The sequence below is a fragment of the Amphiprion ocellaris genome, chromosome 13, assembly GCF_022539595.1.
Source record: "Amphiprion ocellaris isolate individual 3 ecotype Okinawa chromosome 13, ASM2253959v1, whole genome shotgun sequence".
Classification (NCBI taxonomy): Eukaryota; Metazoa; Chordata; class Actinopteri; family Pomacentridae; genus Amphiprion; species Amphiprion ocellaris.
Window position 1 is genome coordinate 20,025,048 of NC_072778.1, and position 18,759 is coordinate 20,043,806.

Consider the following 18,759-nt stretch of genomic DNA (forward strand, 5'->3'; position numbering starts at 1 on the left):
ACATTGCTGGGAAGTGTGTGTGTGGAGTGTGTGGAGTGTGTGTGCCACTGTCCATCTGTCTGTGCACATGCTTGTCTTTGACTAAGCCTCCCTATCACAATAAAAAGCCCATTAAAAAAACCCTTTTTCATCCTTCTTCATTAAAGCAGCTGTCCAGAGTAAACAACAAACCTGCTCAGGATACGCTGTGCCTCAAGGCATTAGTGGGAAAAGTCAATTGAGTTGGAAAATGTTCGTCTACCACCCAGACTGACCTCAGCATGGTCACTATGATACTACAGAAAAGACACCTCGAAAGCACTGACCTGTATTTCTTATTTTTTTAGATCGAACATACTACAAACATAGTGGTGGATTAAATTGTAAAGATACATTTCAATAGAATCACATGTTTTGTGATTAGTGCGGTCATTAAAGGCCACTTTCACGTGTGTCTTTGTGTGAAACAGACCAAACCAATGGTGGACGTCAACCACAGTGCACCAATGGAGCACTGTGTTCCTTAGGATTAAATATATCTAATGAGACCAGCTTTAATAAATATCTAAATGAACCGACACTGATTAGTAGTATCAGATTTCTGTGCTTTCACTGTTCCCACATATTGAGATGTTATCATTGTGAAGCATGGCAAGTAGTTTCCTATAGAAAAAAGCTCTTAACAGTAAATAAAAAAGGGGAAGTGAAAAGAGGATGTTAACTGAGTTAAACGTGATTGGTCAGAGAATTACTTTCATTTCTGTGTCAGTTTCCTCTTGTTATTTACTGTAACAGAGAAAAAAAAGAGACACATGCAGATCCTGCAAGAGAGGTGATGCCAATCAAGTATTTTTCTTATTTTTTGCGCTGGCTTGTATCAAACATTTTTTTTCTACAGTGACTAAATTTGTTCCAAAATAGTTTTTACTGAATTCTGATATTTTCATACTTTAGACAGAGCACAGAGACTTACTTATTGAGATTTTAAAACTTAAAAAATTAGCAGGATCCCAAATACACACCCGTTTTAAAATCCATCTGACCTCAGTACAGGTAAGTGAACTTTTTAGACTGGCCATGTATTACATAGTGTTTGCCGTAGTGTTTTTTTGTTTAGCATTTTGCAACTTTATTTCAACATTTAGATGACACAAGTCAACACACACCGACAGAAACAGTTTGGAATCAAGAAAATTTTAAAACAAAACTTTGGAAAACAACAGTTCAACCTATTGTTTAAGCCAGATGTTATTTTGCTCATTTCAGTATTTATAATGTGACTCTTAAAATAATAGAATAATAATAGTAAGTGGTGATATCTGTATTTAAATTAGCTGTGGGATTTTCAACTTGGGGAAAACCTTGATATGGTCATTGATTCTTCTTTTGCAGCGCAGTTAAAACTATTGCAACTGGAATTTTTCCATCTGCAGCAAAAAGTCCTTCATTTTCTTCACAGTTGCTCCAAAATACAGTTGTCAGGATTAAAACAACAATCAGACTATGATCAGATTAAACCAATTCTTTCATCATTGCATATTTGTTTTGGAGTTAATTTTAAATTTTTGTTTCTCACTGGCCCAAGCTGTATTCATGGCCTTTTAACTCTCTGTGTACCAACACAGGCCTGAGGTCCTCAAATCAGGGCCTCCGATGTTTTGAACAATTTTACAGAGAAGGTTAGGATGATTAAGTCCATTTCTTCCTTTAGGTCTCTTCTTAAAATACACTCTTGTAGTCTAGCCATTGTGTGATCTTTCATTTAGCCTTCCTCCATCTTTTGCTTTGTTGTTTTGTTATGTTTTTTGACCGTGATTAATGGTTACTGCCTGTGCAATTGTTCATATTGTGTTTATTCTGATTTCACACTGTAAAATACCATTTTGGAAAGGTGCCTCATACATGAGGTTGATTATTGTTGATTATTATCAACCTTATCACTTATGAAAGACAGTTATTTGTTAAATAAAACTCTGCTGTGCACAAGCAGATGACTCTGCAGGTTAGTTTAGTCAAATTACATAATTAGAATATTCACTAAGTAACCAGTTTATTAGAACTGCCTTGCAAAGACTATCCATCTGTCCCTTGGGCAGGTTGCCAGTCCATTGCAGGCCTAACACAAAGACACAGACAGTCACATATACTCACACCCACAGCCACAGCCAGTTTTAGAATAGTCAATTAGTTGTCTATGCATGTCTTTAGACTGTGGGAGGAGGCCAGAACACCTGGAGAAAAACTACACAGAACAAGAAGAAAATGCAAACTCCACACAGAAAAGGCCCGAGCTGACCAGTCAGTTTGAACCCAGAACATTCTTGCTGTGATACAACCGTCAAAGTCACAGTAACACTATACAACCTCAAGGTCAAACGAATGCAGTCTAATAAAACAGATTATGAAGGTTCAGTTTTTGCTAAAACTGTTTTAGAAAGATACTGTATCCACTACTACTTCGATTATATTGTCCATCCCATATAGATCCCTGATGGGAGGCTAAATACCAGAAACATCTGCAGTAGAGTTCAACAGCACCACAAATTCCAAAATGATCATAAAAGTGAATCAACACCTCTCTAAACCAGTTTCATCTATACCTGAACATAATTAACCATCACAAAAATGACACCCATTGTTGTGCTGTTTCTATTAAACTGTATTAGCTTTAGATAGGTGTTCCCAATCAATTGCAAACTGAGTGTATTAATCAATAATAACATGGATGTTTCTTTCTTTAATGCTATTTAGGCAAACAATGAAGCTCACAACTGCTGTCCTCTGGGCTGCAGCCATGTTGGTGGGGCTTCAGAAGAGCGCTTCATCCCCTGACAGCAAAGTAAACCGTTCATCCCAAAACCTCTCCGTGGTCCCAACAGACCTACCACAGCATGTGGAGGTCTTAGACCTTTCCTGCAACCACATTAATCAACTTCACAAAGGAGATTTCAGAAACACCACCTTCCTCAGGATCCTCAACATGTCTTGGAACAGTTTGGAGGAGATCGATGCAGAGACGTTTCTTGACACACCACATCTGGAGGATCTTGACTTGTCACATAACAGCCTGAAGAACCTGTCAGGTCAACAGTACCTGGTGCACACTGGGAGCCTCCTGGTGCTAAACTTGGCCCACAACGAGATTTTTAGTATGACGCTGGGAAGTGAGTTCAGTTCACTGGTAAAACTGGAGAGACTTACAGTTGGAGCAAAAAACATCAGTAAGGGTGACTTCAAGAACATTGCTGAAGTGAAACTACGCACACTGACCCTTTCTCTGGAGGGTAAATTTGGTTATGAAGTGGGCAGCCTGAAAGATGTTCATGCTCAAACACTTCAGATAGCCTTCAATAAGAACCAAACAATGGACCATGATCTGATTGCTGATGCTCTGTCACTCTTTGTTGAAGTAGACATGATGAATCTGACAAAGGGCTACGAAACCCTAAGTCGGCAGCTGAGTGAGAAAGAGGATGTCCACACTTCTCAGCTTGACCTCATCGACTTAGTAATTGACTGGAAAGACTTGACACAACTTGTGAATGTGGTTTTGCGTACATCTATTAGCCATCTGTGCGCCTCTGATGTGACCATTAACCGGCCACCTCAAAAGGACACCGATGTGACAGGGACATCCAAAATGAAGTCCTTCACAGCCAGACGGGCAACAGTCAACTCTTTCTTGTTTTCACAGGAGTCTGTTTACAACTTTTTTATCAACTTGCCAGTGGAGAGTGTAGCAATCATGGAGACTCCAATTATCCACATGACATGTCCGTCTTCAAAGAGTCCTATCCTCCAGCTGGACTTCTCCAACTGTGCCATATCTGACTCAATTTTCTCCACAGTGAAGGGTGAAGTCATTTTTGAATGTGAGAATCTGGTCAACGTGAGGGAACTAATTCTGGTGGACAACAATATTAAAAACTTTCAGGTACTGAGCAAGCGTGTCCAACACATGACATCCCTGCAACACCTGGACCTCAGCCTCAACTCCATCATTTATGACGGTTCGTCAGCATGTATCTGGCCACCAAGTATCAAAAATTTGAATCTGTCTTCAAACAGTCTGACAGATTCAGTTTTTAATTGTTTACCAAAGGGAACAGAGACACTGGACCTTCAGAACAACCAGATTTCTGTGGTGCCACAAACCATCTTTAAACTGGAGAACCTTTCGTCTCTGAATCTAAATGCTAACAGGCTGCGGGACCTGCCAGTATGCAACACCTTCCCCGTCCTGAACGAGCTTCTGCTCCAGTCAAATTCCCTCCATGCCCCATCTGTGCATAGGTTAGAAAGCTGTCCCCAACTGAAAACCCTCGATGTCAGTCACAACCCCTTCACTTGTACATGCTCTCTGCGGCATTTCATAAGTCTTGGCATCAAGTCTGAAAATAAAAGAAGTCAAACAGGAATTGAATTGTTGAGTTGGCCACTTGGCTATTACTGTATCTACCCAGAGGCTGATAGAAACTCCACTTTGAAAGACATCTGGATCCCAGAGGTCTCCTGCAATGTGATCCTTCTAGCCGCCACTATCTTGGTCCCAGCAGTGGCACTGATTTTAACAGTTGTGATCTTGTGCCGACATCTGGATGTTCCCTGGTACATGGGCATGATCTGGCAGTGGACCAGAGCCAAACATCGTGCAAGAATGCAACAGGTTCGACCTGAAGATCTGGTAGGTGTTGAGTTTCATGCTTTTGTGTCTTATAGCCAGCGCGATGCAGACTGGGTGCAGAATTCCCTCCTTCCAAACCTCGAGGGCCCTGCCGGAGGACTCAGAATCTGTCATCATGAGAAAAACTTTGTTGCAGGAAAGACGATTATAGAGAACATCATTGGCTGTGTGGAGAAAAGCCGCCGCTCTGTGTTTGTGCTCTCCGCTCACTTTGTGAAAAGCGAGTGGTGCCATTATGAGCTGTACTTCGCCAGCCACCAGCGTCTCTCTCGGGGCTCAGACAGCATTGTGCTGGTTCTGCTCGAGCCTCTGCCTCAGTACCTGATCCCATCCAAGTACTACCAGCTGAAGTCCATGATGAACCGCCATACCTATCTGGAGTGGCCTCAGGACAGGGCCAAGCACAGGCTGTTCTGGGCCAATCTCAGAGCTGCCCTGCAAGCTGATCTACCAAATGCACCAGTCACAGAAATACAGGAGTGACGATGGAGGGGAGACTTTAAGAGGAAATGAACGGTGAAAGGGGCACATTGGAAAGTTTGTAAATGAGAACTAAGTAATAAAAACATTTGGATGCACTAGTGAAATTGTGTAGATATTGTAGCCTGAGTTAAAGCATCTCATTTTTAATTTTGTTTTATAAGCATTGAGAAACTGATGCGCTTGACACATATAAATGATGTAATAACATGTTAACTTCTTTAAACCATTCAGGTGACATTTAATGGAAACATCAATATAAACTAACTATTTGATCAAGACTGTAGCAAAAACAATAAACTTTACAAAAACAGTATCAAAAACGCATTTGATTTTGTTGTCAACGTTGACTCCCACAAAACATCACAGTAAGTTACCACCTCAACTTTGTACTAGTGAGGAAAAAAACTACAAAATAACTGTACAGTGATTATGACATCAACACTGTGTATACAGTATTGTCTTTAACTCTCTGAAAGGAGAGGTCCACTTTTAAGGCAAGAAGAATACACTGACGTTTCTTAAGAGCGCAATGATGAATGATAAAAGACATGAGAGCTAGAAATGTGTCCTCTGTAGAGAAACACCTTTTGGAGTCATAAATCCAGTCCAACTGCATTAAAACTGTGCCATGGTTTAAACGAGACACGCCAGGTGTCAAGGAAGGGACTGGATGATGATTATTTTCTCATTAATGCAGAAACGGTGGAGCACGTTGAGCAAGTTCTCTCCACAACGCGACACCTGCCTCTCCATGGCCAAACGGAAATCCTCCTTCACTCCTTTGGTGATTCCTCGTGTCACTGTGTGGTGTCTGCAAGAGTGAAAAGACAAAAAATAAACACAAACATAGACTTGGTCAGAAATATATTCTTATAAACTAACTGTCATACCTATGCAGTAAAGACAAAGGCATGGAAACAGCATGTTACTTTTTCCTTACACACATAAACCAGCCAGTCACGTTTAAATAACATATTCCATTATAATAAACCAAAACCACAAAAAAAAATGTCCACAAATGAAATGAGATCAAGTGTTATGAAGAGGCAAAAAACTAAATTTACTGTACAACACCAACATTATCTTCAAATAACAACAACAACAGTGATGACCACAGAAAGACGAGTAATGGCTCAAATAAACAAACGCCGACAGGAAATCAAAGAATGACTAACTCTTGATGTGAAAATGACAGGCCCAAATTAAAACTGGGGGATGACGAGCCTTGAAGCTGGGAATGAAGGAAGGGTGACTGGTGTGGGCGGGATGGGGACTGTGGGAGGAGGGGCCTGGGGTACCTGTCCATCGTCTGCACCCCTTGTAGCAGAAGGGTATTTAACTCCACCCCCAGGGCGGGGCTAGGATTCCTGAGGGACAGCAACATTCAACAACTCTCAGTCAGTGAGGGTGCATTCAAGTGTCTGAACTTCTACAGCAATGAATGAAGGAGGTGTCATAGCCTTTTTTTAAATACCATAAACCCCTTCTTTTTAGAACGGCCCACTCCATTAACAGTCTTTTCAGTTCAAAGTGAAGCTTTCCCCACAGGCCGTGTCTATGCAGATCATCAGTCGATAGACCTCTTTACCATCAGGCTTCTCAACTGGCACATCTAAATAATCCACAGTGAATATTTGCTTACCTGCTTGACTGGATTGTCTATTGTTTACTGCAGTGTTTTGAAAGAAAAATTGAATATCAACCACGACCGCTTCTATTAACCCGGAACCGCTACATACTTAATATGCAACACTGTTAATATACACTCATTATTTTCACTTTTGTACATAAATCCTCTTTGCCACTGACATATCTAACAGTATTTATTAATTCTAAACTTTATTAAAGTTTTTGTGTTCTCATCCAACATATTTCATTTTGCTGCTGACCCTGTATTAACCTACAATTATTCTACATATGGCTAATAAAACTGAACTGAACGTAAAAACACACCAACAGAACGGGAGAGTGCAGAGTCACGATGCCAACTGAAAAAGCTCAGAATGGGGTTTGCTTACTTAATTAGCATTCCCTGATTGGGCAGCAGCTCCAGCTGAATCCTCCCTCCGTCTGGAGTACGCAGGTATGCAAACTCCTCCAGCATGTCAATGTCTGAGCAAACTCATGAGCTCATGAAAAACAACATCAAAGACATGACAACACAAATTCAACATAGGATGTGTCAACCTTTTGTCATCAAGTTATACCATGTTAGAAAAAAGGATACTAGTGACATAGTTGAAGAAATTTTCGTACTGGAAGCTGCCTTGCTGACAGATTTTATCGACTGCCTTTAAAAACAGCATCTCTCCCTGCGGCCAGTCGTACTGCAGAAGCACCACCACATGACCGAGCGACAGGTCGTCACGATTGTCCGTGAAGGCACGAAGCTGATCGGACAAAACGAGAGAAAGAGAAAGACTGTTTGACAAAGTTTATCGAATTCTGTATCCAGTCGTGAAAAATATACCGTCCAAACATAGTGGATGTCTTCACAAAGATCACCATAAAAACTCTAAGCCTAATTCCACTTCATTTCCACACTTAACCAGTCTAAGTACCTTGAAGCAGGCGAGCATCAGCTGGAGACAGAAAGGTAGTACAGCTTTGCTGGTGCAAGGAAGTAACCTCAAGTCATTACCTAGTAAAGGCAAAAAAGAGGCAACATCCTGATTAAATTCCAGTTGTACATCTCTCTCTGTCACATATCAGTTGGTGCCATTAAGAAGAAATCTGTATTCTCGCTAAACAATTTGAGTAAAATATCTAACTACAATTTTTCTGACGGATTTTGCAATTTGATATGTGATAGAATAGAACAGAATAGGCCTTTATTGTCACTGTTACAGAAAACAATGAAAATCAGTTTAGCACTCTCCGTATAGCAGCATTAAAAATAAACTATACAAGGCAATACTAACACACCCTAAAAAATATATACGTGTGGAAACGGTTTGTGGTTAGAGACTTACTCTACATATGATTATTGCACATGATATGAACTGCACTGACACATAAATATATAGAAGCCTCTGTTCAATAGTCACAGTGTATCATGCATTTAAAACAGGACGGAGCATTACCACATGAAATGCGATCAAAAGTGTGACAGTCACACAAAGGGCGACGGCAGGAATTTGCAAAACCACTAACACATCAGTTTTAACTGCAGGTCAGATGACCTGCATAGTGTAAATACCATGCTGTGGCCTTTGCAACTGACTAATTGCACTTTGACAAATTGGAATTTGAAATTGATTAATTGTTCAGACTTAATCTGTATCTTGAAGCATTAAACAAATAAAAGTAGTTTCAACACTCGATTGTTTCTCATAATTATGCAAAGTGCACCAAATTAAACTTGTGGTTGAAGTAGCAGTACTGCATTGTAGTACTATGGTATTAGTGTTCACAACATTATATAAACATACAAGTACACACAATATTAAAGACAACACATTTTAGTATTTAGATATAAGTTTTGTAAAAACCTGTTCAAATGCATTTAGAATGAGAATCAGTGAGTGACCTCAGGAGGTGTTTACCTTTCCTACTTTTGGTCTTGACTCTACCCTGATCCTCTGGTGCCTTTGTCAGTTCTTGGTTTGGAGGTACCAGTCCACTAACAACATCAAGCAGCTTGTCACAGGCCATCTGATTAACACATAAAGTACAACACTTACATTGTGGACAATACTTGAGGGACAGGATATCATGCAACATTTCATTAAAATAAGCAGGCTGCATTTATTCTGACATATGCGCCTAAGTAATAGATATTTTTTTTCTAGCGGAGTCCTTCTTCTATAATGTATTTATGACCAGATACAGATTAGTGCATTTGGTAAGCTACTGCATAATTTAGGTTTTAAATGTCCAAAACTGATATAATACCAGGTTGATACAGTTGATAACTGCAGTTTATTGCAGAGCAAAGTGAGCAATAGGTTGTGTTAAACATGTGAAATGTAATCTGTGAAACTTAATCTGTGAAACCTTAACCCACAGCAGCAGTTGTAAATCTGTGTAACAAAGCTTAACTTTAACTCCCCCTTCAGGCCAGTTGGAGTGATAGATTCATCTATGGCACGTGGAATATTGTATTTTTATGTAATGGGTTTAACTTTATCAAATGGGGCAGTGGTGGCGCAACGGTTAAGTCTCTGGACTACTGATCAGAAGGTCAGAGGTTCAAACCCCGATGCGGCCACTGTTTGGCCCTTCCTGTTCCAGGGGCGCTGTACCACGGCTGAACCGTCGCTCTGACTCCCCCAATTGGGGAGAGATGCGAAAATCAGAATTTCCCCTCGTGGGATTAATAAGGGATAATAAATGAGTACGTTTAACATAAAACAACCTCCAAATATATATAAATGCAGATACGGTCTAAAAATTCCATGAACAACATATCTTTCCAAAAGTGGGTTTACACAAACAACTGTAAATCAAAAATGTCAATTGCTGCTCAGGGGAAAAGTGGAAAAAGTGAAGCATGCTTGTAAGTGCTTGTCTCGAGACTCCGAGTAACCTGACAGATACTGTGAGAGTGTGGTTGTGTGAATGTGTGTACCCTGTACTCTCCCAGTGCATAGTGGCAGGATGCCTGCTGTATCAGGGCCCTATGGTGCTCCAGACTGGTCTGACCGGAGGGGCTCTGCTGCCCAGGCTGGGGCTGTTGCACTGCAGCCATCTGGTGCAGGCTGGAGAGGGCTTTACGGTACTGTCCCTGGAGACAACACATGCGCATGTAATTATTATATAACCACAGACAATTACATGATTAATATGTTGTACTACTTGAATTAAAATCAAATAAAAATCATCGATTTGCTGTGTATCGTTGTGTTATTTTTTTTTATGCCTATCTGTCCCTATCTTTACATATTGCATAAATAAAATCTGTTATTATTCTGTATCTGGACTTTGCAGTTCCTCCAATGACTGAATTTCACCTCAGGGATCAAAACTGTTTTATTCAATCAGTATAAAATGATAGACTATTTTGATCCTCAGGATAACACCATGTAACATAATTAAGTACTGGTTATACAGACCATAGAATAAAAAGCAGCAGGTGTCTTGTAGAAAGCAGAAAAAACTGATAAATCTTGCCTGGTACATAATCATATCAGTGAGGAATATCCTGAACCACAGCCAGCTGTCTGTCTTCCAAGTGGCACATATCTTCTTGAATTCTGTAAGACATTAAAATGCAAAATGCATTTAAATAATTAAGACTTCCTCCTTACAAAGAGTTGATTAAAGTTATTAAGCAAAAACTTCAAAAAACAGCAAGAATCCATCTGCATCTGGTGTGGTCACTGTTGTAGCTACTTTATGATATTGTAACAGGACTGGGGTAGGACTGGATGTGCAAACAAAAGCAGAGAAACACTAGAGGCGCTTACCACTTTCCAGACCATCGTGGGAGTGAAGGAGGTCCCAGCTTTCTCTTGCTGTGCAAAAGCTCTCCAGAGTCTCTGACCAGCTGGGCATCTCCATTTTGTTCACCAAAATGTGTCGACCACGGGATTTCCCCAGACCTTCCTCATCATCTGAGCTCTAAAATGGCATACACATGCACAGTAACCAAAAAGAACCCGCTTTAGTCATATACTATAAACCATTAAGGAAACATTCCACAGAACATATTAATGGAATCTGTCCATCCCTTTTTGACACTCACATGAATCATTTACAAACATCTAAATGATCTCTAATCTGCCCTCACCATAGTCTTCTCTCTCCCATCAGCCAGTTTGCGTTTTTTATGTGCATGTTTTACTCCTCCTCTGTCTAATTCCACATCACTATACACTGAACTCAAATCCTCGACAAGGATCCATGGGCCTGAACTCAACGCACTGACTCCTGCAAAACATAATCACACAATTTAATCACAACCATTTTTTAAAAGATGAGATGTATATTCTAAAAAATGTGAGAGGCTGACCATGGAACAGTGCAGGCTGTACAGCTGAGACATAGAGGAAGGCACTGCGAAAGAGGACGAGCGCAGCACAGATGACCACCTGACTGCAGCAGCGGGACCTTGTGTCTCCTTCCAGACCAGGCAGGTAGCGACACAGCTCCTTCATTCTCTGCAGCATGTCAACATAACTCCTAGAGAAAAGGCACACAGATTTCAGCCTTTCTAAAAACATACACTACCGTTCAAAAGTTTGGGGTCACCCAGACAATTTCATGTTTTCCATGAAAACTCACACTTTTATTCATGTGTTAACATAATTGCATAAGTGTTTTCTAATCATCAATTAGCCTTTCAACACCATTAGCTAACACGATGTAGCATTAGAACACAGGAGTGATGGTTGCTGGAAATGTTCCTCTGTACCCCTATGGAGATATTCCATTAAAAATCAGCCGTTTCCAGCTAGAATAGTCATTTACCACATTAACAATGTCTAGAATGTATTTCTGATTCATTTAATGGTATCTTCAGTGAAAAAAAGCTATTCTTTCAAAAATAAGGACATTTCTTACTGACCCCAAATTTTTTTATAGGTAGTGGATTATTTTACTTTTATCAGTCACCTTCAAATGCCCAACATAACTGTTTATTTTAATGTAATAGTTTTTATAATTAAGATATCATTATTATTATGCATGGAGATACAAGAATAATTTCACTCTTGAATCCTGCTTCCTATGCTCATGCAATTCAACAGCACCACAAACAAAAGCCATTAAAAAACATAACTTCATAAACTAGCATTTGACTGTAAATTAATTTCAAAAGTCACCTCTGTGCATAACAACCCAGTAGTTTTTGAGTGGGCAGACAGATACACTACCTCTGTCCCTTGTCTCCCTGCCACTCACAGCGGGCTCCCACCACACCAAGGATATCCAGAAGCCTCTCCCAAGGCTCTGCCACCACTGAGGATTTTTCTGACAGGCCGTCAATCACATAACGCTGTGAGCCACGGGAGACAGTGGGTGACTTCAGAGTCCCACCTTCCTGAGAGCCTGAAGCAGAAAGGAAAAAGAACCCAAAATAAAGTGAGGCAGGCTGTGAATAGAGAAAATAAAGATTTAGCAACTAATGTAGGACAAGAAATCCTAAGATTCAAAGTGATCACAGTTGCAGTTTGCAATGAGAGACAAAAAGAAAGAACAACTTCAACACAGTGCAAACTTACTTTGTATCTGTACATCAGGCGAGGGTCCACGGGTAACATAACCAATGTAGAATTCAGCTGCTTTCAACATATATTTCTGCATTAGGCTGGCTGGCAGGCGCATGTCCATGTTATTTATGACCAATGGAAGGACATCACACACTATAATAGAAAAAAAATAGTGTATATCAAAGATATACAGCAAATGACTAAAAACTGATTTTAATATAGTATTCACGAACCAAAAAGTTTTCTGAAGCAGTTGACAGGAGTCTCCACATTCTCTGATGCTTCTGCCTCCAACAATGTCTCCCCTAAATTGACCTAAAAATACAGCAGATTGTTACCATTCACTGTCTAAACACTATTTTTACCACATTAACATCTCAAATCAGTAAACTTTAGGTCTTACTACATACCCCATGTTGGACCACAGACTCTGGAAAGCGCTTCAGGAGGAGCAGCAGCATCTCTGCCTTCTCCAAAGTGTTGAAACACTGTTCTGTGGCTTTCAGCAGCATCTCACACTGCACACGACCAGGCAGTGTCTCAAAAAGCCCTAGGTGAGAAAACCACACATACACACACAGAAAAATGGACACGCTTTAGTTTTCCAATACAAACACTGTCTCTATCACAGCTACCCACACTTCATTATCAAGCTGCACACAGTAAGATTGCTGTACCGTAAACTAATTCTCACCTCGTAGAAACTGTGCATGCTTGTCCTGAGAATCACTACGCAGGGCTGCTGTGATGACACTAATCTCACGCCAAACAATGGGCTGATCTGGAAAGTTTATAAACCTACAGCACAGACAGATTATTGGCAACTGTTAGCTCATTCTCAGCTCAGGGAACTTGAAATTCACAACGGTAGGACACAAAGATACACTGTAACTCACATGTCATAAAGCAGTCTCCCTGCTGAAGCTGTCCTCTCTGCGTTGCGTTCAATTATGTACATTTCATACTGTGAAAGCAGATAATTACATTTCAAGAGAATCCATACACAAGTAACGCGTGTAAAGAATTGTCTCTACCTACTGCCATAAAGAAGCTATAGTGTGATGTGTGTTGTAGAAGCTTAGTGTCACCTGTATGTTGAAATCTGTAGGGTAAAGGGTTCTGGCAGTTATGAGCCAGGCTTTGGCCGCACAGGGATCATCAGAAACCAGCTCCCGGGCTCTTTTCACCAAAAACTCGCAGTCTTTTTGCGCTGACATTTTAATTTAATCGTACTGAAGGTGTCCAAATGACTACAGACGCAGTCCAGACCTCAGTTCATATGTTTTGTTCAAACGCGCACGTTGCAGTGCATAAATTTCAGCTGCACGGTTAGCAGGTTAGCAACACATAAAATTAGCTAGCTAGCGTTAGCTATGTGGCTTACAGTTGACATTATTGCAAGAGCTGTTCATCGGGTCATGCTCTATTCGATCATTTCGATTCATTTAAGACAAAACAAGCGTACAAGAGAAGTGAAAACCAACTGAAAGCCCTTATAAATTTACCAGATGAAGATAACCCTTTATTTACCGACACTTTCTCACGTTACGATAGTGACGTCACCACGCAGCCGTAAAAATGACGCTGCGTCCTGCTTTACGACCAACATTCAAGCACTGCTATATTAGCTAGTCGCATGAAAAAAACACTAAAGTTATAATACTCGTGCTATGTTGTGCGGCAGAAATATCTGGAACAATTCAGTAATCCAAACTTTCCATTATGTACTTCCCATAATGAAGTTAACTAAGTCTGCAAATATGAAGCATCTGTCGTTTATCCATCTGTATACTGTCAGATCTACAGCACTGCGCAGGCGCCGAAGATGCACTGCTGTCACCTGCTGCTGGGCTGCAGACACGACCTACAGTAGTGGCCCAGTTACCCTGCAAAACTGCTCTCTGTCCACGGATAGGACAGCGACTGGTGTACACAGCAGGTAAATGCCTATTTACGAGCCCAACGCTTGCTTGACCAAAACTGTGGGAGGCTCTCTTGCTTTTTGACATTCAACTGCTGTCAACGGAGTGTCCAACCAATCATCAGCCTGGGCTTGTCCGTTTTGACTCTGATCATGCTAGGCACTTAGCATGCTAGGCAGACGAGTATTTGCTGTAGCGTGCAGTCACTGTGTCTGACGCTGTTTCCACCTTCTTCCATTTATCTTAAACATATATTCAAATAACGTTTGTAGAAGTAAACGAGGAAGCACGGCTGCTCTCACTGTTGCTAAGTTTGCTAACCAACCTAGCATTTCTATGGTTGGCCATTGAGCTAAGCATGCTAACCCGTCTATGATCTGTTGATCTTCAGTTAGCTGCTCGTACAGTAAGTGAAATAACAGCTTCGTTTCCTTGTAATTAAACTCAGGTGAGGTCTTTATCTGTGCGTTAGCCTTTGGACTAATAGCATGCTAGTACAGCAGACATGACACGACAAGTGAGTGAGTTCCAAGAAGTCAGTACACAGAGGGCGTGTTCGGCAAAGATTTAGTTATGGCCCAATATCAGATTACTCAATAGGATTGTTGTCCTCTTCTCGGATCTGTTGATTTAACGAAAATAGTGGGTGATTTTCTTGTATAACTTTATTCATAACAGGAAAATACGTAGTTATTGCAATTAAATGTGACACAATAAAATGAAAATACATAGCCATCGGAGAAGTGTAGGTAAATATCCAAAGTACAATATCTAAGACATTTTTAATGTTAAAATCATGCTTTAAGTGATCAGGCAACACCATGTATTACTGTTATGGAGTCAGTAATTGCTTATCTGACTTAAATAGAACACTTTATTCTTTAAAGTAACAACAGTTTCCTGGGGAAAACAGTGTAGTTTCTTTTGAAATGTTGAAGCAAATGTCTCAAAAAGTGCAATCGGCAAACAAATACACTTTACTTTAAACTCACATATTCATTTGAGTAGCCATGTGGCAACCTGGATTGTCACAGTGACCTGAAACTGAGGTGACAGTTTTTGTAGTTAGATTTCAGTTGGCATACTGCGACCTCTAATGACCCCACAGTGTTGCCACAACTCTTTCCTTCTTGGTCTATATTTGGATTAGCGTTGGACAACTTGCTTTATGTACTTAAAATGATATACTAAATAATAAGAATAAGATGCTTACTTTAAATTTTGGAGGAATGTGTCTTGTTTTTATTTGAAAAAGTGATTGTTGTTCTGTATATGGGTTAGATTATTTTATACAAAACAACATACAAAAAAAGAAACTGCATTTGAAAGTGACTGATCATGGAAAATAATCTGTATATACACAACGTACATGACATTAAAAGACCTGGCTTAGTAGCTGTGCTGGCCTCCTCAGTTGTGTAATAATGCTTATCAGTCTGCAGTTGGGGCAGTCAGGTTGTACAAGTTGAAGCCAGATGGCTGAGTTGAAACAAGTCAATCTGCTTCAGCCAACATTCAAAGCATTTCATGAATATAAACCATTTTTTTCCTACGCCATAGGCAATATATAACATGTTATAGAGAAAATAAAAGCACATCTGTTTCCATAAATAGAAAAAACAGCACTAAATTAATGTCTTACAGACTACAAATTCATGTATAGTTGTTTAATAAACTATGTTTAACTCAATGCATCTTGGTTTCCTTTGTTGGGTATCATTGAGTTTTTTAAATGTAGTTTTTAGTAATTTTCATCTTGAGTTGATGTTCAAAACTTGGGTGTTGTATTTCTGCAGTTCCTGCCTTATTTAATAAAAGTTTATTTAGGTACATATTTCTATCATAACTCATCAATAACTACATTTTAGTTATAGTATCTTTGGAAAAATGAAATTGGTGATGTCATATGTTATTGTGAAAGGTGATCAGAAACAGTCCATCTGGCCTCTTCTCTCTCTGACACGGTATGTGTTTTACAGACGTGTGCAGTGCTGATGTGATGCTGGAGGACCAGGCTGCGGTACACTGAGCCCTCCATGGCTGTTACCACCATGGACTCTGAGTCAGCCCGGACACCTCAGCCTCAGGCTGCCCTGACAAAAGGACACCATTCACTGTTTTCTGCTGGGGCTCTGAGTGCCAAGTTGGGTCCTCAAGGAAAGCACTATGTCTGTGGTTCCATTGCAGCCTTCACCAATATTGTGGTGACCTTCCCCATCCAGAAGGTGTTATTCCGCCAGCAGCTGCATGGTGTTTTGGCTACTGAGGCAGTGCGACAGCTCCAGAGGGATGGCCTGAGGAATCTCTATAGAGGCCTGCTGCCTCCGCTGCTCCAAAAAAGCACTACAGTTGCCATCATGTTTGGCCTGTATGAGGACTTTTCTAGAGTCTTGCTAGACAGGGTTGGTAGCAGCGGTGTGCCAGAGTTGATCACACGAAGCTTTGCTGCAGCATTGGCAGGAACTACTGAGGCCATCCTAACACCATTTGAGCGCGTGCAGACTCTTCTACAAGACCACCGGCACCACGGGCGCTTCAACAACACAGCCCATACTTTCCGGACACTTCTCTCCGAGTATGGTGTCAAAGAGTGCTACCGTGGCCTTATTCCCATACTCCTGCGCAATGGCCCTAGCAATGTTCTCTTCTTCGGGCTCCGGGGGCCCATTAAAGAGCAGCTCCCAGAAGCTACTAGCAGATTTGGTCACTTGGTTATAGATTTTGTGTGTGGAGGGGTGTTGGGGGCGGGCCTTGGCATTATGTTCTACCCGTTAAATGTGGTAAAATCACGGGCTCAGTCCCAGGTTGGTGGAGCCTTCCAGCCTTGCAGGCAGGTGCTGTTAACAGTGTGGAGGGAGCGAGGTGGCAGCCTGGCCAAGCTCTTCAGAGGGGCCCACCTCAACTACCACCGCTCACTTCTCTCCTGGGGAATCATCAACGCCACCTACGAGCTGCTCCTGAAGCTCATATCAGAAGACGAATGGAGAGGCTAAAATAGAGATGTAGGGTGGAAGAGAATGTATTTAAAGGGAAAAACCTGTATGTAGAGGTGAAGCCAGTTTGAAGAGAGAAATCGTAAAGTGAAGCCGTTGCACTTGCTCTCTGGCACTGTTAGTGGGACAGAGATTCGAGGACTGAAAGATAGCAGTGAAGTTGCACTTCTGACGGGGGCCAACAGTCAGTGTAAGATAACCATATGCCATTGTTACTTTTCACTGTTGTCAAACTGTTAAAAACAAGACACACACTTTAGCCTATACAAAACTTGTGCCAGGGTCCAATTGATATGACTGCGTTTGCTCTGTATACAAAAGACTGGGAGGAACAAACAGACCTCCAGCGCTTTTTTTTCCCCCCAGTTTCAAGAAAAGGATACCTGACTGGATTCACTGTTTTGTAGGAGAAGCTATTTCTTTGTATGTGCTGTGTGCTGTGGCGTTTTGAAGACAGTCCATCTGTGTGTTTGACCAGGAGCATGTCCTCTGTGAAGCTGAATTCTGCCACCTTTGTGCTTTTGAAAATGTCCCCCAAAGAATTAATGTCAAGGAGACACTAATAAATTCTTGGCCGCTATATTTCTGCTCGCTCTCCACCAATTCAGAGTACAAAAAATCTAGACTAATGCCTATGTGATACCCATATTCTCAAAAATGCCATTGAAACAGCAAATTATCAATGACGGGCAGTTTCTATTTTCACACATGATTTATCTATGTGAAATTTTGATAAATACTGTTTGTCTTGATTTATTTCCTGAAGTGCTACTGGCAGGATGTATTGTTTATTTTTAGTTTTGACAAGTGCCCAGTGATTTAAATGTCAGTAAAACATAACTATACCCAGATCTTGTCTATTTATAAAGTTATTGGAAGGGAGAAATCTTACATTTAATTTTGACTTCTGTGGTAAGAAACCATGCACTATTGCTGCATTCTTGATTTTTAGACTCCTCCTATTTTATTGATGGTAAAACAGTGCTCCTCAGTTTTTGTTTTTCTTTTTATGAGCTTATTCTTTTATTTTATCCCTCCTTTTGCTCCCACTTTGATATTTCCTTCCCTCACGCTTGCCCTCCTCTCTGTCCATAACATCTGTTGACATAATGGGCTCAGATTTCAAGCTTGAGTAGATGCAGTCACCACACTGCAGCTCTGGCTGGGTACGACAGCCCGAAGAGGAAAGGCATGCTGCTTGGACACTTGAGAGAGGCTGCAGAGCAATAGTGCTTAGAGAAGACAGGGGCAGAGGGTAATGTTCAGTGGCACAAAAAGCTCAAGCTGCCATGTAAATGGATCACTCGGCCTATTTCTTCGATTCTTTTTATTTTGACTGTCCACAGTGTACCGTGTTTCATGAGATGTTTTTCAGTATTTTCTAGGATTTCCTCTTTGAAAGTGAGACTTTGTATTTCCAAGTGGGACGCCCTTGCTGATGTTAAATGCTGTTTATCACTTTGCTGAAGCACAAGTCACAAGATCGCTATGAAAATGTCAAATTAACAATTGCAACTAAATTAAACGTTTAAAATCAGTCCATTAAA

At 40.8% G+C, this 18,759-nt stretch overlaps 3 protein-coding genes across 4 annotated transcripts; 2 read left to right on the plus strand and 1 right to left on the minus strand.

Annotated features, from left to right (window-relative positions):
- The first annotated feature begins 790 nt into the window (after window positions 1–790).
- Window positions 791–5,466, plus strand: tlr1 (toll-like receptor 1). Its single transcript, XM_023275703.3, has 2 exons — window positions 791–1,032; window positions 2,731–5,466. Exon 2 carries the CDS (start codon window positions 2,738–2,740, stop codon window positions 5,144–5,146), a length of 2,409 nt encoding a protein of 802 aa, XP_023131471.2. The 5' UTR covers window positions 791–1,032; window positions 2,731–2,737; the 3' UTR covers window positions 5,147–5,466.
- ints10 (integrator complex subunit 10) lies at window positions 5,269–13,899 on the minus strand. Of its 2 annotated transcripts, XM_023275704.3 has the most exons (18): window positions 13,386–13,899; window positions 13,194–13,261; window positions 12,992–13,095; window positions 12,708–12,847; window positions 12,531–12,612; window positions 12,310–12,450; window positions 11,962–12,136; window positions 11,100–11,269; window positions 10,878–11,017; window positions 10,555–10,708; window positions 10,259–10,341; window positions 9,717–9,872; window positions 8,692–8,800; window positions 7,708–7,787; window positions 7,374–7,536; window positions 7,165–7,258; window positions 6,445–6,513; window positions 5,269–5,957 (listed from the first exon to the last, which is right to left on the minus strand). In XM_023275704.3, the coding sequence occupies exons 1-18, from the start codon at window positions 13,512–13,514 to the stop codon at window positions 5,801–5,803; spliced, it is 2,214 nt and encodes a 737-aa protein (XP_023131472.2). In that variant the 5' UTR covers window positions 13,515–13,899; the 3' UTR covers window positions 5,269–5,800. The 2 variants fall into 2 exon arrangements, with proteins under 2 accessions (XP_023131472.2, XP_023131473.2); XM_023275705.3 differs by lacking the exon at window positions 6,445–6,513.
- Window positions 13,900–14,085: 186 nt separating this feature from the next.
- On the plus strand, window positions 14,086–18,759 carry slc25a51b (solute carrier family 25 member 51b). The gene is made up of 2 exons (XM_023275708.3): window positions 14,086–14,236; window positions 16,199–18,759. Exon 2 carries the CDS (start codon window positions 16,256–16,258, stop codon window positions 17,210–17,212), a length of 957 nt encoding a protein of 318 aa, XP_023131476.1. The 5' UTR covers window positions 14,086–14,236; window positions 16,199–16,255; the 3' UTR covers window positions 17,213–18,759.